Source organism: Sycon ciliatum, chromosome 1 (genome assembly GCF_964019385.1).
Source record: "Sycon ciliatum chromosome 1, ocSycCili1.1, whole genome shotgun sequence".
Lineage (NCBI taxonomy): Eukaryota > Metazoa > Porifera > Calcarea > Leucosolenida > Sycettidae > Sycon > Sycon ciliatum.
The window spans coordinates 50,309,905-50,336,812 of record NC_088643.1 but is presented as its reverse complement, the minus strand read 5'-3'; the positions used below and the strand labels follow the sequence as shown (position 1 = coordinate 50,336,812).

The 26,908-nt window shown below is 46.5% G+C and overlaps 1 protein-coding gene across 3 annotated transcripts; it reads left to right on the top strand.

The window, feature by feature from the left end:
- Window positions 1–4,151: 4,151 nt before the first annotated feature.
- On the top strand, window positions 4,152–26,907 carry LOC135830891 (uncharacterized). Of its 3 annotated transcripts, none has more exons than XM_065343108.1 (26): window positions 4,159–4,962; window positions 11,574–11,755; window positions 12,090–12,215; window positions 13,319–13,381; window positions 13,700–13,867; window positions 14,179–14,295; window positions 14,781–14,857; window positions 15,156–15,258; window positions 15,783–15,931; window positions 16,061–16,148; window positions 16,405–16,450; window positions 16,837–16,928; window positions 17,393–17,527; window positions 18,434–18,531; window positions 19,051–19,170; window positions 19,622–19,850; window positions 20,053–20,118; window positions 21,858–21,945; window positions 22,227–22,330; window positions 22,564–22,656; window positions 23,155–23,241; window positions 23,683–23,714; window positions 24,519–24,642; window positions 25,278–25,384; window positions 25,813–25,942; window positions 26,308–26,907. In XM_065343108.1, the coding sequence occupies exons 1-26, from the start codon at window positions 4,515–4,517 to the stop codon at window positions 26,416–26,418; spliced, it is 3,183 nt and encodes a 1,060-aa protein (XP_065199180.1). In that variant the 5' UTR covers window positions 4,159–4,514; the 3' UTR covers window positions 26,419–26,907. The 3 variants fall into 3 exon arrangements, with proteins under 3 accessions (XP_065199181.1, XP_065199180.1, XP_065199179.1); XM_065343107.1 differs by having other exon boundaries at window positions 4,164–4,962; window positions 25,275–25,384; XM_065343109.1 differs by lacking the exons at window positions 25,278–25,384; window positions 25,813–25,942; window positions 26,308–26,907 and having other exon boundaries at window positions 4,152–4,962; window positions 23,683–23,763.
- The last annotated feature ends 1 nt before the right edge of the window (window position 26,908 follows it).

Genomic DNA, 26,908 nt, shown 5'->3' with positions numbered 1-26,908 from the left:
AGACGGATACACAAACACACACACACACACACACACACACACACACACAAGTTACTTGTAAGTGTACATGGTCTTCCTGGTGCAGATGCTGGGCCAGCACAATGGAAAATACCTCCATCAAGATGCTTGATCAAGTGTTGTGATAATGGCACTGTTTGTTTGTTTTTACAAAGATGTGTGGGAAGGATTACAATGCGTTATAATTCATAATATTATTGTTCTTTGCCTTGTACTGTGCAGACCAGAATGCTTCGCCATCAACTCCTGGCTTTCCATCGGCATGGTGTTCAGCTGCAGCGGCATCTGGTCCGGGGAGTACGTTGCTGCACGTTTATGTAATTTATATTGTCGCTCGTCCAGCAACGTCAAGGCTCTGCATGTAAACACAGGAGAACACCATAATAATTATACTACTCAGGGGATAATAATTATAATTTTGGATTATCAATTTCTTGACATTTATGAGTTCCTGTCTAAACCATGTCGTGATATTGATTGCTATCTGCTCACAAAGTACCTCGTATTGTAACAATACTCTGCTTAATCACTACCCTCTGCCAATTATTAGATTCGCACAATATTCACAACATATGCAACACAATGCTGTCTATTGACACTACTTCGAACTGAAATGCTTACTACTCGTCTCCCGTTTTCAACTCCCTCTACCTTATGAATACTCTACTTTACTGGTTTCGTTTCTACCCTTTCCATTGCTGCCAGCCCCCAGTCTTTTTCAGTGGACAGCACCATATTGAAATTTTTGTGATTTGATGTACACATACAGTGCGTATCGGTTATAGTGTGGTCGTATACAAGAATATACTGCTTACAAGAATGAACGCTCATTTTTTCATAATCATAACACATATTTTATGTGTATATTTATTCTTACAAGCAGTATTATCGCATAGTAGAATATATCGGCACTAAGAATGGATTTTGTGTAGCAAAATATGCCAGATTAGTGCAAAGCGTATCGCCTGTAGTAATAACATCTGTGCTCTGTGCATACTCAATACAATAATATTCAACACAAAAAGAGAGTTATGTCCAAGGGAGCATTGGAGAATCACTTTTTCTGTCCAGTCGGACTCTTTCTTCCGACTTCTCTCGTATCCGCTGCTCCGCAGTCGCCTAGCACGACCGCGAGTCTGATTGATCCGTGTGTATCATGTGAACGTGTCCACATGCCAAATGTGCGCGCATATGATATGTCACACGTGATTTATCGTGTGTAAGAAATATCGGTAATAAGAATCAAATGTCGTTTTTCAAACACCCACGCTATAACCGATACCTACTGTACTTTGAAATTGAAATTCGAATTACATGATCAGATTTTTGTTCCACATGTTCTATTTATTTCGACTTCAAGCACAACCCTATCGATGAAGGGAAAGAAGCCGCAGAGAGACACCTACTGAGTCTAATGACTGCCACCGTCTGTTCTCAAACAAGAACAATTTTTGTCAAATTCAAAAATCTCACCTGTTAGTGTTGCTCACTAGCCACTAGTGACTCAAATTGTTCGTCCACGAAATTTGCAATATACCACTACGGTACCAGCAAGAGTAGGTAAGTAAGTTGGCGTAGAACAACAGCTATGCCAAGCCATGTTCATCTCCGCTTCACTTTGGAAGGCAGTACAAGCACCCTTCATACCTCGACATTGCCTTGGAGTGGAAGCAAATTCACCATGAGTTTTTCAATTCGCTACAATCGATCTTGGGGTGTTATTCGTGTCTTCTTCATCACCACTGCAGGCTGGACAGCCTTCGGGAAGACATGTGTCACTCTCCTGCTCAACAGATTCCTACATCTAGATTTGGGTACCGTCAGGGAACGAAATAGAGCTGCAAAACACCAAAGTAATTGTTTTCTTCCATTCAATTACACTGCTGAGCATGCACAGCATGGTGACAGCTAAGCAGTACACACGTCATCAAGCCCATTTTCCAAATATGGAAGGTGTTATTTATGAAATTTGACACGGTTCCTCTTCTCTGATCGGCTCGAGACATAGCTCATCGGAATCAGTGCCCAATTCTCCTTCGGATAAGCCATACTTATTTTTGGCGTTCAGTTTCCCTTTAATAATAATAATAATAATACAGCACGCATATAGCTCATATGAAAAATCAAATGAGGGTCATGCATCTGTCGACAACGTCGAGCCAGTGCGTTCTGTCTGAGGCAAGTTGCTCCGCTTCCAAAAGAGACATATTGAGAAGTAAAAGGTCATTCCTAATGTTGTCTACCCATCTGGTCACTGGGCGACCTCTGGGCTTCTTTATATCTGTTATATTCATTGCCATGTGAAGGGCTTTGTAGGACACAGCGTCCTTCCCTTCACGAATGACATGTCCAAACCATAATAAGCGCCGGCGTCTACAGACTGCACTTATTGGGCATTGAGCAGTTTTAGCATAAAGAGCATTATTCGAAATTTTATTGGGAAAGATGATTCCAAGTATGTATCTGAGTTTACGGCGGTGCCATACATCAATTTTGCTTTCTAAGGCTTTTGTTAGAGTCCATAGCGCGCAGTTATATAGGAGAACTGGCAAAATGAGACAGTTGAACATGCTTAAGCGGGACTGCTGGGTATGGCGTTTCCATGATACACTGGAAAATGCCCGGTTCGCTGCTATGATACGTGCATCAATGTCCTCCGCTGACCCCAGACGAGAACCCAACAGTTTGACCGACCTCCAGGAGGCATCTGACTTTGTAGCTGTTACAAATTGTGTTTTGCTGATGTTTAGTTTTAAGTTGTCTTCTGCGAAGATGGGTTCGCATTTCTCTACGGTTGCTTCAACTGCTGTCCGGCTGTGGTCATGCACTGTTGTATCATCTGCATACAGGGTGAACTTAGTAGGTAGATTGACTTGTTCTGGGCAGGCTTCTCTGATCCTCTGCATTGCACCTTCTGCGTAGACAATATACATAAGGGGTGACAGGGGGTCCCCCTGCACCACTCCAACATTAGTTGGAAATGACTGACTGAGCTGCTTTCCCAGCTTCACGCAAGCAGAGGTTTCGGAGACTAGTTGCTGAATAGTGCATCATTATTGTCTCTTCATAATTAAAGCATTCCTGCTCCATCTACATGGGTGTATTTGTGTTTCACATCTCCATTTCAAGTTTCCTAATAGTAATAAAGATTGTGTCAAGCAACTGTGGCCTGAGGGCATGACAATAGTAAACTGTTGTACTTTTTCTGTCTCTTTCAGTCTTTGTCCCGGGGGTGGTATTTCTTGTTGTTTGTTGTAGTGTCAGCAATGGCAAACAGTGCAGCTTCACGATCAAGTACTGTAGTACATGTAGTGTACCTGTGCATGGCTCGTCATCCTCGAACCCTGGGACGACCACGACTGGACACCCACTGCATCTTCGCTCGGGGGCAGCGGTTGCTTTCAACTTGCCAAGCTCAGGTCCAACAAAGTAAAGCCGAGGATAAATTATCGATTTGGCCATGGACCTTATCCTTCTTCGCCGACTGCGGCCCGGGAGAACCCATTTTATACGTGGTTCTCCTGGCTATGAGGGTTCTGCGGTAAGAGAAAGAAGTGCGTCCTTTCCTCTGGCTCCACCGTCAACACCATGAGAATAACATTATTACTTATTATCACTCCCTTAGTATTGACTCACATAGATTTTTGCCATACCTAAGCAGTCAAATATTCCTGCATATTTCACTCCTTAGCCTAGGGCTATATTGACTGCTTATATTTGACTGCTTAGGGGTTGCGCAGTTGAACGGTGCCTAGTGCAGCATTGTCACTGCGCGTCACTGCATGAGTAGGTGGTGGTGCAACGGTTGTGCAATCATAAAACCGGGATTCATGAGGTTGTCGTTCTGGAATTTGAAATACGGACTGTTTGTCGTGATAAATAGATACGTATTACCAAGAGTCCAAAACCCATGGGTTATGGACTCTTGGTATTACGTTAGCATAAAATATTTTTTGAATTTCTTTCTGGCAGCGCTAGCGAGCAAAAGCCACGAAACCAGGATCTGCAAAAGGTAGCTAGCACTCGGAACTCGGCCTAACGTCGAGTAACGAAATTCGGCCTGCAAAAGGTCTCTATTCTACTAATTTCTAGGGCAGCGGTTCACATAGTTCAGCCCACAGCATGCAGAACTAAACCATGTAAACCATGGTAAACAGGGCATCACCTGCAAGGCTGCATGCTATTCATGACTCATTATCATGATTATGACTCCGATATTTGACATAACCGTGGCGTGAGTCTGTCACCATGGTCACGGCGGCGCATGCACGTGACGGTCAGTTTAGTTTCAGCTTTCCTCAGCTCAGTTTCCTGAAACTACAACAACGATTGCAGTGAGCCTGGTGAATATCCACAAATGAAAGAAACTTTCACAATGGGAGTTATGTCGGTGGTCCAGGGCAGTGCCCGCTTGAAGTTTACCGTCTGGAGTTACCGGTGTCGGCCGTGGTCTTCACATGTGGGAATAATTTTAAATATTTGCCGTCGCGTCCACCATGGAGGTCGACGAAGGCCTTCAGAGTCGTCAATTGGCTGTGTACGGACGCGAGTCTATGCGACAGCTGCGCACTGCGAAGGTTTTGGTCATCGGTAGCGATGGCCTGGCAGCGGAAATCTGCAAAAACGTTATCTTGGCAAATGTGGGAGCACTGACTATTTGTGACCTTGGCAGGAAAGTGGTACCCTCTCACCTTTCGTCTCATTTCTTTGTGGCTGAAGCCGATGTTGGCCAGTCGGTGGCCGGCGTATCTCTACCTCGTTTTCAGGAGCTGAATGATGCAGTTACAGTGTCCGCTGTGCAGCAACTGCCGGAGTCGTTGGATGGCTACACCACGGTGGTGTGCGTCGGAGTAGACTTTGCGGAGTCATGTCGGATCAACGAACTGTGCCGAGGAAGCACCAAGCAGCTGTCATTCATCCGATGCGGAGCGCATGGGCTCTACGGTGAGTGGGATGTGAATGATCGCGGGTGATGACTGTTTGTTTTCACTGTTTAAAATGCCCCAACATAACATGATTGCAATACTGAAACTTGAGAGGGCACACCAATGAAGAGGGAGGAAAGAAAAGAAGAGGGAATAAATGGATTATAATTGTGGTGAATGGAAGCAGCTAGAGCAGCTAGACGTGTCGGACTTTACAACCTGTACCAGCGCACCACACCACGAAGCAGAAAACCTGGCCGGCTGTATAGCAATATGAACTATAACATTCCTCTCCGTCCACTTCACCACCACCACCGTTGCGCTCTGCGTTACTTTCTTGTTATATAACATTCCTGGCTGCCAATAGTCACCACAAAGCGATGTCGTGGAACGTTGTCATCATTCCTGGCCTTGAGACACTTTTGTTTTGATGGAGATCGGATGGGGGGGGGGGGGGGGGGGGGCACGTATCACGTACTTGAAGTATCAGTATGTGATACAGCTAACGCTACTTGCATCCTCCGCAAAGGTCCAAGTGAACGAGCCACTGGAGCCAAGAGCTATAATCGGGAGCTTTAATTAGGGCAGATACAATTGGGTGAACTCACCCATTCCACAATACTCTGCAAATTTCTGAACCATTCCATTATATACAACGTTTCGGCCAATGGCCTTCTTCAGGTAGTCAATGATGTCCCTAAGGCTGCAAATGGGCGGTTTAAATATGTGCCTGTTCCGCCCGAAGCGCGCGATCTATTCTGCTATCGGAGAGGCGGGAAGCCCCCCCCCCCCCCCAAAAAAAAGCCTGGTGTAAAGCTGGCCTGCATTGATGATGTTGCGTTGGACAGTAGCACAGTATGAGTCAAGCGCAAGGCAGGGAAGCGGGATAATACAGATCAGGCGCTAGGCGTAAATTTGCCACCTGCACCGATGGCAGGGCGCTGGGCAGTAGCAAGCTATGACTGTGAGTATGAGTCAGGTCACGGTGAAGCAGGGAGACAGGGTGATAGGAAACAGGTGTGAAGCAGGGAGACAGGGTGATATAGGAAACTGGTGTAGAGTGACGACTGGCCCCGATGGCGGGGCACCGAGTTGCAGAAAAGTCAAAGTATGTCAAGTGTGATGAAGCAGTGTGTCAAAAGTCAGCAAGGGGCAAGTTGTGAAATTACACCACAGCAGGTAGGCATTTGTTGCTAGGTAATGCGCGTGCAGATGGTAGCCCAGGTAATGAAAGTAGTATACTAGTAGGGCTCAAACGGTTAGTCCGATTAACCGGTTGCAGACCGGTTACGAAGAATTAACGGTTAACCGATAAAGATAACGGTTACGCAGTAACTTTTCAGTCAATTTTTCGTATCAGGTCGTTGCAAAGTGTGCACTTTCGTGGGCTGTCGCACGCGTACGCAATTTCTGGGCTGTCAACTCGGTAGTAGTAGTAGTAGTAGTAGTAGAATTTATTATTTCGATAGGGAAGGCCCTACAGACGTTGCCGGTCATGTGTGGTCTCTTGGTGTGAGAGTATGTATGAATGAGCATGCAAGAGAATGTACATGTGTGCGTTGTACTGAATAGGGTACATTTTTTGAATGAGTATAGTCAAATATACGGTTAAAAAAGAGTCCGCAGGATTGCCGTGGCTTATAGGTTATAACCGGTTAACCGACCGTTAGCTTAGCAGTTAACCGTCAGGGGTAAAACCGTGACCGTTTGAGCCCTATATACTAGTACATGTATATGTGCAGTATGGTGTAATATCATGCAATATGCATCAATAGAAGGTCCCAGCCGGTGCTTGTGTTAACTGGTGGCTTAGTGTCACGTATTTCAATGGCCTCACGAAGGTTGCGACGAGCTCTGTCAGGCTGTCTGGCGATGACGGAGACTTCCGAGAATGTACTTCCTCCGCAAGCCAAAGTGCAGTCGGGTGCTTGGTTCTGTAATGGTCCCCCCAGGGCTTGTCTACTGTCCTCCTTCGTGCGTCTCCAGTATGCTCCTCCAGCCGGGTCTCAAGGAATCGCTCCGTCTCGCCAACATATTGCTGTATACATTTCTTGCATTTTGTTTCGTATACCATATTTTTCTGCATGCATGCATCCCGGGCCCCTGTCTGGAATGTCAGACACGGTCCCTTGGGCCGACCTCTCGTTCTCCGCTGTGTTGGGTTTTTGGCTTTACGGCATAATGGACGTACTAGGGCAGACTGGCACAATGTACCCTTCAGGCTTTCAGCATTCTCGTACACGACTCTGACGGGTATTTTATATTTTCGCATGGCTTTGTTTACAGCATAATCCACTTGGTCAGATTTTTATGGTAATTTTAAGAAGGCACTGGATGGGTTTGTCCAACGCCGACGCTTTGGCTTGCTAGCTCGTGTGCGCGCCTCGTTGATGACAATGTCCGGATAGTGATTCAGTTGCTTGGTTATCGTCAATTCACTTTCACTGCGCATCTGGGGACCTGATGATAGGCGCTGGGCCCTCAGAAATTGCGAGGAGGCAACGGCCAACTTCATATGTTGGGGAGTAGCCGACGCATAATCCATCAGTAGCCCACTGCTGCATGGTCTCTGGAAAAGCTTGTATGCCAACTCTCCCGACTCTTTGATCGCAATGGTTAAATCCATGTAATTCACTGAGCCACTCACCTCGCTCAACTCGTATGTGAACTTGATCCTTGGGTGGTAGGAGTTGAAGAGCTATACGAACTGTAGAAGCCGCTCTCTGCCATAGGTCCTGAGGATTAGGATGTCGTCAATGTAGCGCTTGTACACTAGCGGCTTGATCTCTGCGGTCTGTAGAAGTCTGGTCTCGATTGTATGCATAAAGATAATGGCGAAGGGGGGGGGGGGGGGGCAGGTTGTTGCCCATGGCAACCCCGTCGATCTGATGATAAATCTGATGTCCAAACTTGAAATAATTGTGGCTCAGCACAAATTGCAGCAGGTTTTGTACCTCGTTCAGGCTGAGGCCAAACGTGTCGATCTGCTCTAAGTGGTTCTCTAACTCCTCCATCACAGCATCGACCCCTTCATGGATTGGGATGCTGGGTTATAAGCCGAATACGTCCATAGTGACGACGATTGTACCTTCAGGTGCTTTTAGACCAGGACATAGGTCCTTGATGCAGTCGTTAGCCTCTGTCGTATTAGCCTGGTGTGCCGGTACAGATCCGACGAGTTGTAAGATACGTTCTAGTATAACAGAGATTCCAGTGGTAGGTCCATCACAAGTGGCCACAACAGGCCGCATTGGCAGATTCTGTTTGTGGTCTTTCGGGAGGCCGTACCATTCCGGAAATCTTGTACATCTTGGTTGGATGTCATCCAATAGCTTCTTGTCCATGCCGCTACACTCTGTTGCAAGTATGTCTTTTACTTTCTTTTCAAATGCCTCGATCGTCAAGTCCACCTTCTCGCACATCGCTGCGTCTGATAGTAGCGTCTCCGCCTTTTGCAAGTAGAGCTCCTGCTTCATTGCTACCAGTTTTTTTTCTTTTATCAAATGGCTTAATGATGATGTCTGGTGCTTTCCTCAGACGGGTCAGTTCCTGTCGATCTTCTTTCGATATATTGGGCCTTGATGGTCTGTACTTGTCATACGCGGCCAGTACGCGAAAGTTGGTGATGTTTCGCTCCTCCCGGTCACTCATCCGTGGTGGCTGAGTGAATCCGCGGCGTGTCACCTTGTAGATCTTCTTGTCCTGCCTCACATTGGGTGTCGGTGGACGCTGTGATAGTTCCACACCTGCAGGGCTGGCTTGCTGCCACCTAAGGGTAAAGGCCGTCCTCTCCACTGCAGTTTCTACGTTCGTGCGTTCCTTTGGAGTGACCTTTCCCGTCGATGGAACAAACCCCGGACCGAGCTCCAGAATACGTCTGGAGTGTTCTGATGCACATTCGTCCATCACCAATGCGTGCGTACCCTCAGGCTCCGGTTCCTCACCGCCCACATGAACACCAATGCGTGCGTACCCTCAGGCTCCGGTTCCTCACCGCCCACATGAACACCAATGCGTGCGTATCCTCAGGCTCCGGTTCCTCACCGCCCACCTGAACACCAATGCGTGCGTACCCTCAGGCTCCGGTTCCTCACCGCCCACATGAACACCAATGCGCGCGTACCCTCAGGCTCCGGTTCCTCACCGCCCACATGAACACCAATGCGCGCGTACCCTCAGGCTCCGGTTCCTCACCGCCCACATGAACACCAATGCGCGCGTACCCTCAGGCTCCGGTTCCTCACCGCCCACATGAACACCAATGCGCGCGTACCCTCGGGCTCCGGTTCCTCACCGCCCACATGAACACCAATGCGCGCGTACCCTCAGGCTCCGGTTCCTCATCGCCCACATGAACACCAATGCACGCGTACCCTCAGGCTCCGGTTCCTCACCGCCCACATGAACACCAATGCGCGCGTACCCTCAGGCTCCGGTTCCTCACCGCCCACATGAACCTCGGACCTCTCAAAACCATCCTGTGGTCCATCAGCAAGGCGGCTCCCAATCGTAATGACTTCCTTGTCATAGCGAATTGAATGCCGAAGCCTCTTGAGCTTTGCCGTCAGCCTCGTGTTGCATACTATGCGCTCCTCGGTTATCACCGCCCGATAGAGGGACCTGATAAGCAGGTAGTCGTCCTGCGAGAATGTCCATATCTCTTGCCGATGTTGTTTGCAATTCCGCCAACGGTACTCTTTTTCGGCATACTTGTCTTCTATCGCGTTATTTATATGGCGTGACAGTAATTATGTGCAAGGGCAGTCCATACTGTTAGTAGATTACAGGGGCCAGTCCACCTCCGGCTAGCACGCCTGCATATGGAATCTCATGCATGTCTTTACGTGCTGAAAGGGGCGGCAGATTATCACGCTGGCCCTGAGAAGCCACTGGTGACTCAGCAAGGCTTGGCGAGATCACACACTGCATGATTTGATCATGAAATTCTACAAGTACATGTACATTGCGGGTGTTGGGTGGACGTTTTGGCACTGGCAATATCGGACTTATCGCTGGAAACAGGCATGCACATTGAACCGAGGAAAGAAAATGTTGAAAAATGGCCTCATATACTAGTACATACATATACTGCCCGATGTACAGGGAGTCCCTGTCTCGTACAGTCTGACTCTGAACCGAAACTTTAGTGTGACTGGCAATGAAAACATGCACTACTCACCTCCTGTTAGAAGTGAGTGAGAGTCGGCCGGATAGCACAATCATGCGCTGGCTGGATTTTGTTTGCTTTTGCCGTTTTGGGGCTGCAGAAGACTTGGGCAAACAGCATGCACGTACACTGCCAGTGGTTGCAGAGGTCTGTGTATGTACTTCTGAAGTACGTGGATATGCGTGTTCTGCGCATGCAGGATTGAGAATGCATATACGGGACTGAATCATGCACTGTGCTGTACATGTCGGTATCAGATACATGTACAGTGAAACCTGTAACTAACGACCACCCCTTGGTGCCCGGAAAAGTGGTCGTTAGTGGCAGGTGGTCTTTAGTTAGAGGTTTGCACCGCGCGACCATATATGGATCCCATTATATGATATGTATGTCAAAATGCAGATAATACAATCCCCCACCACTTGCGCACTGACATTCTTCTTTCAGATCATACAACACTTGGAGAGAGACAAAATCAAGTTTTTTATACACCGAAAGCGATACGACCTTTTGACACTTTCTTCGACTCACTGGTGACTGGGTTTCCAGAGCAGCGCTAGCCTGGCCAGGCAGTGCACTAGTCACTATCGACTCCATCCTCATCTGTGTGCGACTACACTGGCAACTGGTATCAGTGTGTTGATCTGCAGTGGAAACTCAGTCGCTCCGACTTGGATGTAGTGTAGCGTAAACTGTACTAGTGAGTAGTGTGCACCAGTACGTGATGCGGCGATGTTGCGAGTTTTCGCACCTTTCACTGTAGACTATTATCCGCCATCGTATCCTGGCCTGTGTTCCGTACAGCTGAGTACATAATACCGTAGCATGCTAGCTAGCCAGCACAGACTGTCAGTGTGACCTGGTGTAGTGGTGAGTCTGGTGACTGAGCTGTGTGATTGCACTTCGACAGAGAGCCGCTTAGTCTTAGTTTCTCTTTCGAGTAGTAACATCGATCAAAGAGCGCTTTGGATGCGCTCTCCAAGACGTTTCCTATCTTGTTTGTTCTTGACAGCACTTGAAATTATGACAGGTGTAGTGCAATCCACACTGATTCCACAGTAAAAATGAGACTGCGCTCATTTGTCCAGCTGTAGTATCGAAACGACCATGGAAAATCATCAAAATTTCGAGAAGGAGCTTCAAGCAATGTTTGATTTGCTACATCGCGGTCGCTAGTTACGGGTCAAAATTCGACATTGGGACAAGAAAAGGCGGTCGCTGGTCGCGTTCAGCAGGTAGTCGCTAGTCACAGTGCATTTTGAATGTGAGACCGTCCGTGCCTGACAAAGTGGTCGGTAGTACCAGGCCGGTCGCTAGTCACGGTGGTCGTTAGTTACAGGTTTTACTGTATGTGCGTAGTCTTGGAGCCCATTCTCGGTCAGCCCTGTTGAGAACATATCATGATCTGAATTATGCTCTAAAAAAGATGTTCTTTTCTCACATGCTGACTATCTGCCGTGCAGGAAATGTGTTCTGCGACTTCGGGGACGCGTTTTGCGTCAACGATTGGAATGGAGAGACTCCTGCAGTGGTCGTTGTCAGCGGCATTGCAGACCGAGGTGGCAGTGTGCTTGAAGTGCACTGCTACATGGAGGGAAACAAGTCTGTGCCCTTCTGCAGTGGCGATGTCGTCAGATTCACGGAGGTGAGCGCGCGAACACTGGTCATTATCTGTGTGTACTCAGTCTGGGTGTATCGGGGCCCCGGGGATTCGCCCAGTCATGTGCTTCAAGTGCGTGCATGAGATATCCACTACAACCTGCAATTAACATTATTGATACATACACATAGTGGTTCGAGACAGGGGAAATAGGTTATTGCAATTCTATGCTGTGTTTTTGCTGCAGCCGGCCTTCTTACATTTGGGGTCTGCTCCAACTACAGTGAGACCAACCAATTTTCTTTTCGTATCAATTTGACAATTTATGTATGTGCAAATTTGATGTGGCTTGTCTGCATCCAATTTATGTTTTCTGTAGGTACAAGGAATGGCAGAATTGAATGGCCTTGAATTCGAGGTGCTGAGTGCCACTAGGTGGAGTTTTGAGATCCGCAAGCCAGCAAATATGTCATCAGAGTATATTACAGGCGGTATAGCCACCGAGGTGAGTGAGATATTCGGCTTTTTGGTGTGCAGCCTGGCGCCGAGTACTGAGTACACTGTAGTTTGACTGGTGAAATCTAAGAGAAGGGCAGGTTATTCTGAGGTTATTCTGAGGTTATTCTGAGGTTATTCTGAGGTTATTCTGAGGTTATTCTGAGGTTATTCTGAGGTTATTCTGAGGTTATTCTGAGGTTATTCTGAGGTTATTCTGAGGTTATTCTGAGGTTATTCTGAGGTTATTCTGAGGTTATTCTGAGGTTATTCTGAGGTTATTCTGAGGTTATTCTGAGGTTATTCTGAGGTTATTCTGAGGTTATTCGGTATGCCCTGTGACCCTGCATGGGCTAGCTCCTGCCCGTATGATGGTGGAGGTGCAGGTGGAGGTGATGGCGGAGGTGGTGGTGGATGTGGTGGTGGAGGTGGTGGTGGAGGTGGTGGTGGTGGAGGTGGTGGAGGTGGTGGATGTGGTGGAGGTGGTGGTGGAGGTGGTGGTGGTGGAGGTGGTGGTGGGGGGGGGGGGGGGGCTATTCATGGCTACATGGTGTGTGCATGATTAGGTATAGTGCCTGGTGCCTATGGTAGAATAGCATGGTGGTAGAGAGTCTAGAGACACACCTGGCCAAATGGCGGTAAATGCAGGTGCGGTGGAGTGACGAGTCTTCTAATTCATTTCGCCTGTTGCTTACCCTGGAAGTCTGCCCTCTTTCCATCACTTCAGGCTTTACTGGCCAGGATATTATAGCTATGCATACAACTGTATATCCCGCAAGCATCCTCTGAAAGGAGAGCATCAATCCACCACCAGTGATGAAAATCATCTGGACTATTTGCACAGAAACGTCACAGTCTCTCCAGAACTGATCAGTGAGACATGGCGTAACTCACTTGGTGCATTCTCTGATAAGACGTGGCCTCGCTCAGTGCGGACGTTGTCCAGGGCATGGGCCCGTATTGAACCATGTTATTTTAGTGTATATTTGGATAAGAATTACCCTTTTAATGTGTGACATTTAAAGTTCGCTGGTGCATTACACATGGTCAAGTTTCAAGATAGTTCCTCAATTGGAGATCAATTTCGAAGTGTTTGGTGCTCTCCATTCTCAGATCAAGCAGCCAGTTGTGCACAAGTTCCAAAGCTTGAAGGAATCTCTCACTGGACCTGGAGCTGTAAGTGTTGCATGGGTTTGGACAGTATCGGTTCTGCACTCGTAAGCATTCATATTTGATAACCAGTGATGAGGAAGGGGCAACAAGCCTAAACCGGTAACTGGGGTGATACCTGGCATGATTACGGAAGTGCTGCGGCAGGAGAGCGAGATGAATGTTGTGGCCTGTTTGTATGAAAGTGTACGGTTGACAGTTGGTGGGTGGACCAGCACCCCAGACTCACTGAGACGAAGTGAAATGCACTACTTTCAATGTGTGCGTGTAACATAGCCAAAGTTAAACCGCATGATCTGCTTGTGTTTCATCCCCGATACACAGTTTGTCCAATGCGGGTATCACGAGCCCGGACACTCAGCAATGCTACACGTGTACGCGCAGGCCCTGGACAAGTTTCTTGCCCGGCACTCCACTTTGCCGCAACCCGGAGCAAAGGAACATGTGGATGAAGTTGTTGAACTGGTCACAGAAGTGGCTTCTGATCTGAAGGTAAGAGGGGGGGGGGGGGGGGTGGGGGGGGGGGGTATACTTTAAATAAGACTTTGGTAGGTGATCAATAAAACAAAATGTACACTTCAGTTTTTACATTATCAGAGACTGGAAAGAGTTTCGTATGCAGATTTTCTTGACCGGATTTCGATATCTGTTTGCTATCAATATGAAGGTTGGGTTTGATCTCTTTGTCAAACGTCCTTGTTTCTCACTGTGCTACATGTATTGTTGGGCTTTCTGCTTACGATTGTATTCATGTACTTTGTATCATATTATTTTCATGATGACCCGCTTTTGTGGTTTTCCAGAGTCTTGGGCTGAGGAGTGATACGATTGATTATGCTCTGGTGAGACGGATGGCAGCCACTTCGTCCTCTGTCATCAGCCCCATGGCGGCCATCATGGGAGGAATCGTAGGACAGGAGGTAGGGGATTACCCAGCAAATAGGATTTCTGCATGCACGGCGTTTTATTGATGATCACCAGTGAGTATAATATGCCACATTGGAGGAGAGAATCGTCGCGGTTACCAGATACTTACAGTATTTTCCGTCCACTGTCTACATGTACACGTTGGGTCAGCCGGTGGGCTGTGGGAGAGCAGGGGTTTGCTGCGGACCCTTGCCTGCAGACCGCAGGCTACTGTGTTCAAGAACGAGTTTCTTCAATTGCGTCAGTCGACTTGAAGATTCAGAGCCAGACATCATTTTTAGATTTTTAATACAGTCATGTATTTGCATGTGGACTAACAGAGAAATCAGAGTGGTCAGTTGCAACTCTGAGTTTCACGCTTTGCGATCATCATGCACTGACTTTGTGCATTTATGTGGACTATGGAGATTTGTTTGGCTGTAGTTCAGTGACGTGCTCACAGCCTGTGCATTGTTCTCTGGTTATGGTTTCTACACAGGTGGTGAAGGCATCCACGGGGAAGTTCTCTCCGTTGCGCCAGTGGTGCCACATGGAGTTCTATGAGTGCCTTGCTGGGTGAGCCATACACTAGGCTACTCACAAAGTCATGACTGCGGTTTTGTTCTGTTAACAGCTGCAGACTGTGTCTCGTATACTTGAGAATATATCAGGACTCTTTTCGCCAAGTAAACATTACAATCATGTATTTTGATATCGATCCTAACAACTTCACATTTATGGTTGCCACAGGAAACTTGCTTTGTACTTCGAAGTAGTAAGAACGCGAACTACTGAATTGTCCTTCTAACTTCTACCATTGCCAGGAAGGTACTGGTCTCAATGCACCTGCTCCTCTGTACATTTTTACATGCAGCCAAGAACTTAGCTATGAAGAGGTTCAGCCCACCGGGAGCAGATACGATGACATGGTGGCAGTCTTCGGCAAAACGTTCCAGGAAGAATTGGCACAGCTTAAGGTATGGCCACTGGTCGTAGGTGTGTTACCAGTCGTATTGACTAGGCAGTCGCTATGTTGGATGATATGTCCCTTTTTGTGGGTGTACAATTGTGGAAAGTAAAAGCAGCTCTGGTGTATAGTTGCAGTGTTGAAGGCTATTCAGACCCTACGCCACATGGCTGGTCGTATTCTTTCTCTATAGAAAATGTGCATGAGGTCATCTACATCGTTTCGTTGCTCTGATACGATGCATGCACGGGTCCCGATTTCACTTGACACCCCTCTGCACACAATGAGCGCATGTCTGTAGTCTACCATGGGCGCTAAGGGAGTCGTTCTGCATTGCACTGCTCTGTATGGGCTGAGGCATTTGTAGTGGTTCCCACAATGATGGTACACCTACAGTTAAGCTGAATTGGAGTATTCTCCCACAGATGATAGTTGGTGACTGATCTGTATCGTGATGGTAACTGAGCGGAATCATCATAGCCATGCCATTCTGCCTCTCTCGTTCTTCTTCTCCATCTCTTCGCCTGTTCCCAGTATTTCATGGTAGGCTGCGGCGCGCTGGGCTGTGAGTTCCTGAAGAACTTTGCAATGATGGGAGTTGCATGCGGACTGGACGGATCCATCACTGTGACAGATGATGACATCATAGAGCGGTCAAACTTGACCAGACAATTCCTGTTCCGGTAAGTAGGGATAGCGTTTGTAGGACAGGCATCGGTGCCCTGTTCGATGTACAATATCTGGACCATCAACAGTCTGTGACTATTGTGTTCTTGCTCTTTTTATTTTATTTTACATTTGCCGACGACCAGGAATCGTGATGTAGGCCGGTCCAAGTCAGCAGTTGCAGCTAGAGCTGTGAAGGCCATGAACCCGGACATCAGCCTAGCTGTTCATCAGGTACGCACATCTCCTTTCCTGAGCAACATTGTAGGCTCTACGCATGCGGGACATGACACACATCCCGAAGGCGTTTTCCCTTTGCTCACGCCATTGGCCACAACATTAGACAGTCCTAAGTGATAAGTCAGCGAATGACGGTGCAGAACACGATCGGATGGTATTTGCCTAGCTGGTCTGTGTGATAGTTGAGTGATCTTTCCTCTTTGGTTTTCTCTTGTGGAATACTGCTGGCATTGCCTCGTCCGCGTTTCAGGATCGGTTGTGTGCTGACACGGAGGCTGAAGCTGTGTTCAACTGTGGTGAGTGTGTTGTTAATACTTGTACACAAGGTGCAGGTTGGTTTATGTTGTATGAGCCTGCATCACAGAACTGTTGGGATGGGCTTACTAGCCTTACAGGGGGATCATGTGACTTCTCTCCAGTACCAGCACCACTCCCAATACTTGGTGTTGTAATGACTCTGGGCACTGCATTCCTGAATGTGAGCTGATCGGAAAACTGCACAGTGAACATTAAATAATGTGCCATGGTTGTCTTCGGGTCAGTTTTCCATATGTGTCAGAGGCCAGCTCTAGTGGTTATCATTGACTTCCAACTTTTGCTCTTTTTTACTGTAAATGTTCTGCTGCTCTTAATGCTTGTCCTTTGTTGCTTCTGTACGTTGTGGCCGTGGTGCGCTGTACAGATTTCTGGAAGTCCCTTGACGGTGTGTGCAACGCGCTGGACAATGCGAAGGCAAGAATGTATGTCGATGGAAAGTGTGTCCAGTATGGACTGGTAAGGAAGACGTTTCAGTATCAGATAGTAATTCCCTAAGCCCGGCCATACATCTCATGTTTGTGTCTTTTTCTTTACATAGTGATTTGCTGTTCGTATCAATTTTGTTGTTTCATCCGTGCATGTGCCGATGATGTGTAATTTTGGCGAACGTAAATCAAAGTGTGGCACATGCAGTTCCGCACCTTTCAGGCCACCCGACTAAGAGTGTGACTGGCTGAGCTCACCGAAAAACGAAACCATGTAACTGTTAAAAGCTAAGTCTGATTTTGTCACTGAGCAATTCTATTTAGCGGTAGCAGAAAGCTTTGTAATTCTGGCAAAAAAGGTTTGCAAATTTTGAAAGAATGGAGTTGGATAGAAAACGTTTGACTCCCACATGAAGAAAGCTCAGTGTGGCTAATGGCTATGTGTCGTTGCCTCTCGTCTTGCACTCCATTCTTGATATGCATGTTCACCTGCAGAGCCTTTTGGAGTCCGGTACTCTCGGCACACAGGGTAATGTTCAGGTCATTCTGCCCCACAAGACTGTGAACTATGGACAGCATAGTGACAAAAAAGCAGGACAAGTTCCCGTTTGCGTACTCCACAACTTCCCGGTAAGGCTTGGCAGTAGATGCATGCATAGTACACGTGTGCGTGTGTGCATGTGCATGTGTGTGCGCGTGTGTGTGTGTGTGTGCCTATGCGTGTGCATGTGCATGTGTGTGACTGTGTGCTATTGTACACATAATTGTGTGTTGTGTTGTATGTGCATGTAACGTTACAGTGTTACTTGGCAAACCACGGTACAGCATAGCAGGACGAAAGTATTAGCCCCCCCCCCCCCCCACACTCCCCTTTTATTTCTGCAGGTGGGCCACAATTCTGGGTGCACAATCTACAGCATTTTTTCTGCATAGCTCATATCTACTAAACCACAACATACTCCTACACGATGGTGAAGGTCCAGTGGTGACGGGGCTCTGCAGCACTTTAGTAGCTCGATGCATTTCTTTTGTACCGTTGTATCCATACCTGCCAAGTACTGAGAGTGTTTTTTCTGGATCGCCAGGGCAAAATCCCGGGATTTGCCTTGGTTTTTCGGGATATGTCATATTTTTACCAAAAAAATCCTTTTTCAACTTTTGATGGCACCAACATTTCGATAATACTTTTAATAGATGATTGATGGTGATCATCGGATCACACTTACACATGTTCAAGACTCAAAAACGGAGGTTTTCCAGAGACTGCTCATGGAAGGAGCACTAGTAGATCCACTGGTACTGCAGGCTATGGCGGTATGGGATCAATAAGGACAATTACTGGCCTCTGACAAGTCATTTGAAGTGCTCCAAGTACAATATCAAGCTTATTTCTTTTACAGTGAATTTCGGGATAATCAACAGGAATTTCGGGATCGCGGGAGTTCATCCAAAATTGCGGGACAATCCCGAAAAAATCTGGATACTTGGCAGGTATGTGTATCGGGTATGTGCGGAATGTTTGCGTGTGCTATCCAGCATACCATGGAGCACTGCTTGCCTTTGGGCAGATCGGAGTTTGCTGGCCTGTTTGAAGTCAACCCTGAAGAGGTCAACAAGTATGTCAGCTCAGCAAGGTATTTTCATTATACATTGCACACCAGCACCATGTACATCTCACGTATTCACATTGTTTGTAATTTCTGCTATTGGACAACAGATAAAGAACTCGTAGGCATGGACAAGTGAATCACGGCTTCCGGCCGCTTTGACAGTGGTACTCATTCACTAAACTCGAGCTCAAGACTTTTCTGCCACAATAACGTACCAATCTCTGCTGAAATTGCCGCGTGACTTAGTTACTGTCCTTAGGCTTACAGCAAACACCCATCTCTCATGAAATAGGCGTGTCAAAGAGATTCCGCTAGTTGAGCTTTTCTCTTGTGCATTGTCTGGCTGTGATTGCCGGTACCAGAAAATGCTACAATACTCAGTTGCTGTTAAGATATCTGCCATGAACCTTTCTTATTGTCATAAGTAAACCGCCGTGGACCCAGGCTAGCACCTGACACTACTAACGTGGCGCCTTTTACATAGCTTTGGGAATTAAAGCCTTCATCTTTGCCATTGCACTTCCTGCGTTTTATGGTGCCCAGCGGACACGACTATGTGCAGTGTTTGAAGGACGCAGGATCAAAGGCCAGTGATATCCTGGACAAGCTACGCGGGCACAAGATCTGGGGCGGTGGCATGGTGGACTGGATTGGGCATAACCGGTAAAGTTGAGCACATCTACCTCAGTGCAGCATGTCAGTGTATTGACGTTCAGCATTTTTCCGCTCCGTGGATGCAGGGTCTATGCTTCTGATCCCTGAGATGTAGGTAGAAACATATTTTTGTAACATTAGTTTGAGAGGCGTTTCCGCCTAACACTCTACAACTCCACTGCAGCGTTTTCTTTCCACATTTGAACACCTCCATCCCCGAACAGGCTCTCAGCTGCACAAAAAGAGTAAAGTACCTGGCCACTATTTCGTCCATTGGGCATCATGCTTGCCTCCTCTTCCTTATCATTTCCCTGATGATGTCCAGTTGGCGAAATATTGGCAATACTGAATTCTTTTCGTGAAGCTGAGAGCCTGTTCGGGGATCGAGGTGTTTATAAATTAGTTTGAGATCCTCACTGTACATTCTCATTTTTTTCTCTTTGTGTATTTATCTCTGCAGGAGGCCAAAGGTGTTTGAAGATTGCGTGACCTGGGCCCGGCGCAAGTATGAGAACTACTTTGTCAATACCATCATCCAGCTGACGGCCATTTTTCCAGAGAGCCACAGAACATCTTCCGGTGCTGCGTTTTGGACGCCACCGAAGCGCTTCCCTCGCCCAGTGGCATTCGATTCCAACGATGCGATGTGCTTACAGTTTGTCATTTCTGCCAGCAATCTGTGTGCAAAGGTGAATGCAACACTGACTTTGCCAGAACATTTGTTGTTTATTGTGAAGAAGACCATGTTGTTGCTTTCACTCCATGCAGCTAGGTGACACTTGGGAAAGGCGTATCATTGGTTGTCACCTAGTGTGCGTCCGGTTCTTTAAGCCAAAAAGTGCAACTAGTTACTTTACATGTATCTTGTCCTCTACCTATTCAATGCTCAAGGTATTTGGTATCAAAGTCCCGGCATCAAACCGTGATGAGGCCTACTTTAAGCCACTCTTGGAGAAGGTATGATACTTGCCTGTGTTTGATTGTGAAATGCGGAAGCTGTTACTGTTTCGAGGACTTTTGATCATCTATTTTTTTCCGTTTGCAACGAAAAACTCGCCGAAAAGGGCGAGCTAGGGACAGATAAAGGACAGCTGAGCGCACCTGGGGAAGAGTGAGGGACATATGCAGAGGTGTGAATCCAGAATTGGTTAATTAATCAACAAGGTAATAGGGCTACTCTCGGTGTTTGGCATAACACTTTAAAGCGCTGTGTGATTTGGTTGATTGTGTAGGATCTCTAACTTCATTTCTGGGAAACGTGATGAATAGAATACATGGCACAATCTCGCTTCGGTTGTGCAATCCCTCGCTTTGGTTGTGCAATCCCTCGCTTATCCAGAATAGGGAGATTAAGGTGCACGTTATTTCCGACGTGACGTGCAATTTCACGTCAAATTTGGCGTGAAACTCCACATTTTGACGTGAGCTGCAGGTCACTCGCTTTGCTTTTTCGACGCACGAGCCAAATAACGCGAGCTGAACTTTCGCGTCACGTCAGAAATAGCGTGCATCTTAACCTCTCTAATGAGCTAGGATAACTCCGTAATGTACTTATCTGCTACATGGAAAGCATGTGTGTATGAGGTGGTTCAATCTTGCAATGTGATTGTGAGGTAGTTCAATCTTGCAATCTGATTGTGAGGTGGTTCAATCTTGCAATGTGAGTGTGATATGAGGTCTAGATGTGTACCATTAGCCACCATAAGATATTTTACAGATGTGCTCATATTTAGATCACTCTGATCTTGATGTTGTTCGCTGGACTTTATCACATTCGGTTCAGTCAGTCAGTCTGAGCCATGCTGCAGAGCCCTAACAAGGATGGAACAGCTAGCTGTCGGCAGATTTACAGACGTTATAATTATGATGTTGGTAGCTGGGCATATCGGGTATGCGAACACTCTCGGCCAGACCTCTGGCCGAAGGGATCAGATTAACAAAAGGCAGCACCGCAGTACCTTCTACATAATTGTATTGTATTGAGCTGTCAAAAGACATCTTTCTCCAATGGTACCGAGGCATTGAATTGGCGTATTTGAACATCAGCTTTTACATGTATATCAATGTAACAGTACCTACTCCAAATGAGGTATCGCCTTTTCAAAATCCTAAGTATCTCCTACCATGGCATCTTGATGTATTGAGTTGTCGTGGCAATTCCTAATCCAGGCATTAATCTGATGGAATTCATCTGGCATTTTAAATTAGAAGATGTTGTTGTTGATCGGCCACTGCCAAGTCAGTGGTGTTGTTGATCGGCCACTGCCAAGTCAGTGGTGTTGTTAATCGGCCACTGCCAAGTCAGTGGTGAATTGCCAAGTCAGTGGTGAATTGCCAAGTCAGTGGTGAATTGCCAAGTCAGTGGTGAATTGCCAAGTCAGTGGTGAATTGCCAAGTCAGTGGTGAATTGCCAAGTCAGTGGTGAATTGCCAAGTCAGTGGTGAATTGCCAAGTCAGTGGTGAATTGCCAAGTCAGTGGTGAATTGCCAAGTCAGTGGTGAATTGCCAAGTCAGTGGTGAATTGCCAAGTCAGTGGTGAATTGTCGAGATAGAACCGTTTTAAAATGCAAACTCGGATGTTGAGCCAATACTAGTAATAACTGTAGAATGGAGAGGGACATATGGATACGAGTTATAAGTAAACTGTCCACCACTGTAACTAGATGCTAAGATAGGTTTGTGTTGAATTTGGCCAGGTTTCCATACCAGAGTTTACTCCTAGCAAAAACGTTGTCTACGAGACGGAAGACGACAACGTCTCTCCACACCAGCCTGATGATGGTGGTAAGGGCACGTTATGCATCTTTGGGGGAACCATGCCTTGACATTTGCTGTAGGTTGTTGTGGGTTTTGTTGATGAACGATCTCTTCATTGAAGCTTAGAAATTAGTCATGTGTTCCGGCAGTCCAAGTGATTTTCTGTGCAGTGTTACTCTCTGCGTGGTTTCTGTGGAAGTGTTTTAGGGATCGAAAGTCAAAACAAACTCTTCTTCATGACTTGAATGCTTGTTTTGCTGTGGCTGAGTTACCTACGCATTTCACTATGTAACTGTGTTAACATGTAGAGGTGGATGACAGTGAGACCGTCAGATCCCTTCTGGAGATGCTGCCAGCGCCTGGCGAGCTGAAGGAAGACTCATTCTGCATGCACGCTGAAGAGTTTGAGAAGGTCGGTGATGTTAATTCAGCTTCGTTGTATGAAGTCTGGGTATAATTTCAACAGCCCTTCAAAGATGCCTGCTCAAAGTAGAATTTTGATTCGGAGACTTCACCATGCTTCTTTTCGCACATTGCTCCTATTTGCAATTGTCCTTTGCTAACATGAAAAGAGATTCATCGAAATCCTTAGGAGTGAATTTTACTCACCACACTACCTTTTTACTCTGTGCCTACTTCTTCAAGGATGAGGACACAAACTTTCACATGGATTTTGTTGGTGCTCTGGGGAACCTGCGCGCACGCAATTACTCTATACAAGAAGTTGACAAACTCGAGGTACTGTTTCCATCACTGCACAGCATCATTTAGAATTACTTTTTAATTGTATCTGGTTCATCATTCTTTGGTATAGCTCTGGCAACTACCAGCACCAGCACCACCAGCACTAACAACAGCAGCAGCAGCAGCAGTACCAGCACTAGCAGGATATGCTAGCATTCATTGGAGTGGACTTCCTTTCCATTCAACGTACAGCATGACCGAATGCCTCATCATGTGCCATTTGTATCAGTTTCAAGTTATTAGCGTCACCCATCATGCCTGTCATAAACCTCTTTGACGTGTTCCTATGCGCTATGCGTATTTCTTGAACACTGCTGCCGTTCTAGTTGCTTCTTGCTTGACAGCCCCCAGTGATTTGTATATTCTTTGTGCATGAAGGTGTAGAGAGTTTAAAGTGAATGCCTGGATGGTCTGTGTCTAGCCCTAAGGATTTGAGTGATGTGTGCAGCCAATGTGGAAGTATTTCCTTCGCTGTTATGCCGTAACCTACAGGCGAAGCTGAAAGCTGGCAATATCATCCCGGCCATTGCCACCACCACAGCTATGGTGACAGGATTTGTGTGCTTGGAGCTGTGCAAGGTATGACTGTGCTGCATGCCGGTGTTGCGTGCACCATTCACTGATCAAAGCACATGTTATGTATGTTCTACATGAATGTAGCCTTAAATCCCAAGCATACACATGAAGAAGTGAGTGGATCATTTCAAGCACAATCCAGCAGGTGTAGATTTTCCTTGGTTAAAGCAGGTGATAGCGAAGGAATCAATGTGTTAGTCAACCCTCTGTCACTACCGCCGAAGTTAAATTCCGTGCCAAATTCATCGAATGTTTCTCATTCCTTTTGTGTGTGTTTCTGTGTGTCTGCCTGTCTGTCTGTCTACGTGTCTGTCTGTCTACCTGCCTGCCTGCCTGCCTGTCTTTCTGTCTGTCTGTCTGTCTGTCTGTCTGCCTGTCTGTCTGTCTGTCTGTCTGTCTGTCTGTCTGTCTGTCTGCCTGTCTGTGCATGTGTCCGTGCTATAGATTGTCAACAATGTACCAGTCACAAGCCACAGGTAGTTATTACAGGTTTACAATGTGTAAAATCGAGTTAGCAGTTTGCTAGTAAGTTGCTACCCAACTATCCAATGTCCCGGCACTAGGCAATTGCATATCTCGATAACATTACATCTGCCCTTCTTAAATTGCTTTGCAGCTGCTCCTCAAAGTCCCACTTATCCATTCAGAGCGGTGTTGTTTTAAAAGGAAAGCGACCACTAGCCGTCTAACAGTTACTCAGGGATTTTGTGTTGTTTATCGCTGGCAGAATACTGTAAAATATGTAATTTTAGGTAAATATGTAATTTTAGGTGCATTAACATTTCGGTGCCAGGGACCTGCCAGGTTTCAGGTGTAATGTAGAATTAGATGACCAGCTTTCCCTTCACATACAGTGAATACGCTAGTGAGTTTTAGGTGCAATTTAAATTTAGGTGCCTGTTTTCTCTACCGGTACCCACATCACCGAAATTAAGTCACGCCGAAAATAACATGTTTTACAATATACAGTAGAATGTTGATTCTCTATACGATCACTTATCCCCAAAAAGCGCCTCGTTGAGGGATCTTATAAGTAAGTTGTTAGGGCTTCAACTTATTACTGCCGTTTCCCCCCGAAAAGGATCATTTGGAAACACGGGGAATGCGAATGGGAACTGGCCGGGTAGAGGGAGTATGCTTGGACAAGCCCTGGGAGCGGGCAAACACCTGTCTTCATTCGCATTCCCCCATGTCCGACAGTTTCAAAATAGGCACTGCTGTAGTTTCTTCCATAGTGGCCACGGTGTACTTTTTGGTTTCGATATTTTTGGTCTGCACAGGAACTTGTTTGCCAATCTGGCTATTCCGTTTTTCACCATGTCTGAGCCGGAAGAAGCACCGCAGATCAGATCACGGGTGGAGATGGACCGCCCGGACAATGCCGTGCTGCACCATGAATGTGTGGTTAGTGGGGCTGAAACGATCACCTGAAGTTTGTTGTTGACGACGTGTTTGTTGGAGATCGAGTTATCAGCAATAGTGTATACATTATTTGAAGGTAGGCATGCTACTTTTCCTCTTCCGTGGGGAAATTTCCGAACACCATTTAGTCATGATCAGATTACAAGTGCTGGATCACTTGAAATTGCAGTGTTTCATTATTGATGTCATAAGTGGTCAGGAAGACGTATCCCACTTGAAATCCCAACATTTTAACAACCGGCAATGCCGTATGTTCTTCGATCAGCACCTTATGGCGCTGGTAATGAGTTTCAAGCACATCAGTACGCGGGGAAGTGACAAATAATCGGCATGATTGCATCGCTACCAGTAGTGAGTAAGGAGTAACGGAGTCCTGCTTGCACCACCCCATATAAGTCTTCATCTGAAATATCCCGTGCTCAAAGGGCTAGGTGTGGCTGCCAAACTCTGGTGTGGTAGGCCTAGCAATATTCTAAATTCAGACGAAGTCGGATTTGGTAGGCCTGGACATTTTCTAAATTCAGTCGTAGTCTTGTTTGATAGGCCTGGCAATCTTGTAAATTCAGTTAGTCTCCTTTGCATGTGTGCTGCATATGTGATGTTTTCTTACACAGCAGGAAACACAAGTCATTGCCTATCCAGAAGGCCACACCTTGTGGGACCATCTCTGTGTGAACAATGACCATGACTTCACCCTTCAGGAATTCATTGACCACTTTCACAGGTACGAGTGTGCTGTGCACTGTGTCATAAGCCGCTTCCCATGCACATCAGAGGTGTGTGCTGAGGCATCAGCAGTCGGAGCAATGTACCACGCTGTGGCTCTGCATCAGAGCTGGACCATGTACATGCATGCCGAATAAGACAAAGTATGTGTATGTAGCCTCATTGAATTTTTAAGAACATTTTAAAAATAGATCAAAAGGCTTACTTTGTAGTCCGTCAAATACAGTAAGTGAACTCCATGGATTTGACGTAGGTATTTGAATGCTGAGAGTAAAGTACACTCAGAGTGTAGTGAGGCACAATTTAAAATACTGGAATCCCTCAGGACAATCAGCAGAACTGGAGATAGGATTCCAGGACACTCAGGAATGCTTGACGGAGCTTTGTCCGGTTGATGTTCCTCTGGCTCTTACAATGTGTTCACAGCAAGGATGGCCTGACCGTCACTTTCGTGACCGTACTGTCCACGCACGTCATACTGTTCAGCACCATGCACCCGCACATGCAACAGCGGAGACAGGAACATATGACGCCGCTCATATCAACTGTTGGAAAGGTGCGTGTATCTATTATTGATTTTTTTTTGTTGTGGGGGGGGGGGGAGGGGGATGAGAGCGCTGGGAAAAGTTAGATTTGAATTCATATAGCAAGATTGTATGCTGTATGGAAGTGTAACTTGTACTGCAATACGGATTTCACTGTCAAGATTTTCAGTTAGTCAACTTTACTCCTCAGTCTTGCATTACACCCTGCTAAACTGAGCGATAATGGAGATTATACAATGTGAAAGAGTCAAGGTCAAAGCTAGATTCTAGAGATGTAACAGTGGTATTCCGCAACATTCATGCATACATTCATGCATACGTTCATTTTGATTTGTTCGAACATGGGAGTTGTTCTGTTTTCAATACGGGTCTGCAGCTGGATATCACCAACAGGAAAGAAGCTCTTCTAGCGGTAGCCTTCACACGTGGCGAGTCGAAGGCAATAGTCGATGAAAACCCACCAGTCAAGTACAATCTTTTTACTTGAGTTCTCTTATGCACATCAACAGCTCTTGGTGTATCCTCTTTCTCTGTGTGTCACGGTCTGTGTCTCTCGGTCCCCCATTTTTTAACTTTCCAAATCTAATCGCTGTAAAAAGTGTGTGACTCAGTTTGCATGGTGCAGTTACACTGCTCTACTCTGTGTAGATTTCACTGCAGTGTGTGTCATGTGACCCTGACCTGCCTTCATGCTGGTCGTCCTGGGGTTTGGGCATGGGTACAGACAGCTGGCTTTGTCATAAATAATAAATTATATTCTTGCAACCATGGACAATGGGCAGATTACACCTTTAACATAACTGATCCAACCACTTACACAGGTGCCGCTCTATTTTTCACAAGTATTAGTGGCATCACTGCCAGGACCATTATTTCCTTCCTGGCTTTTGCGGCCTTTGTGTGTTCCTTATGCACGTGATTTTTAATTGAAAACTGAATCTCCGTAGATATGATAATATAATTATTATAATAACTAT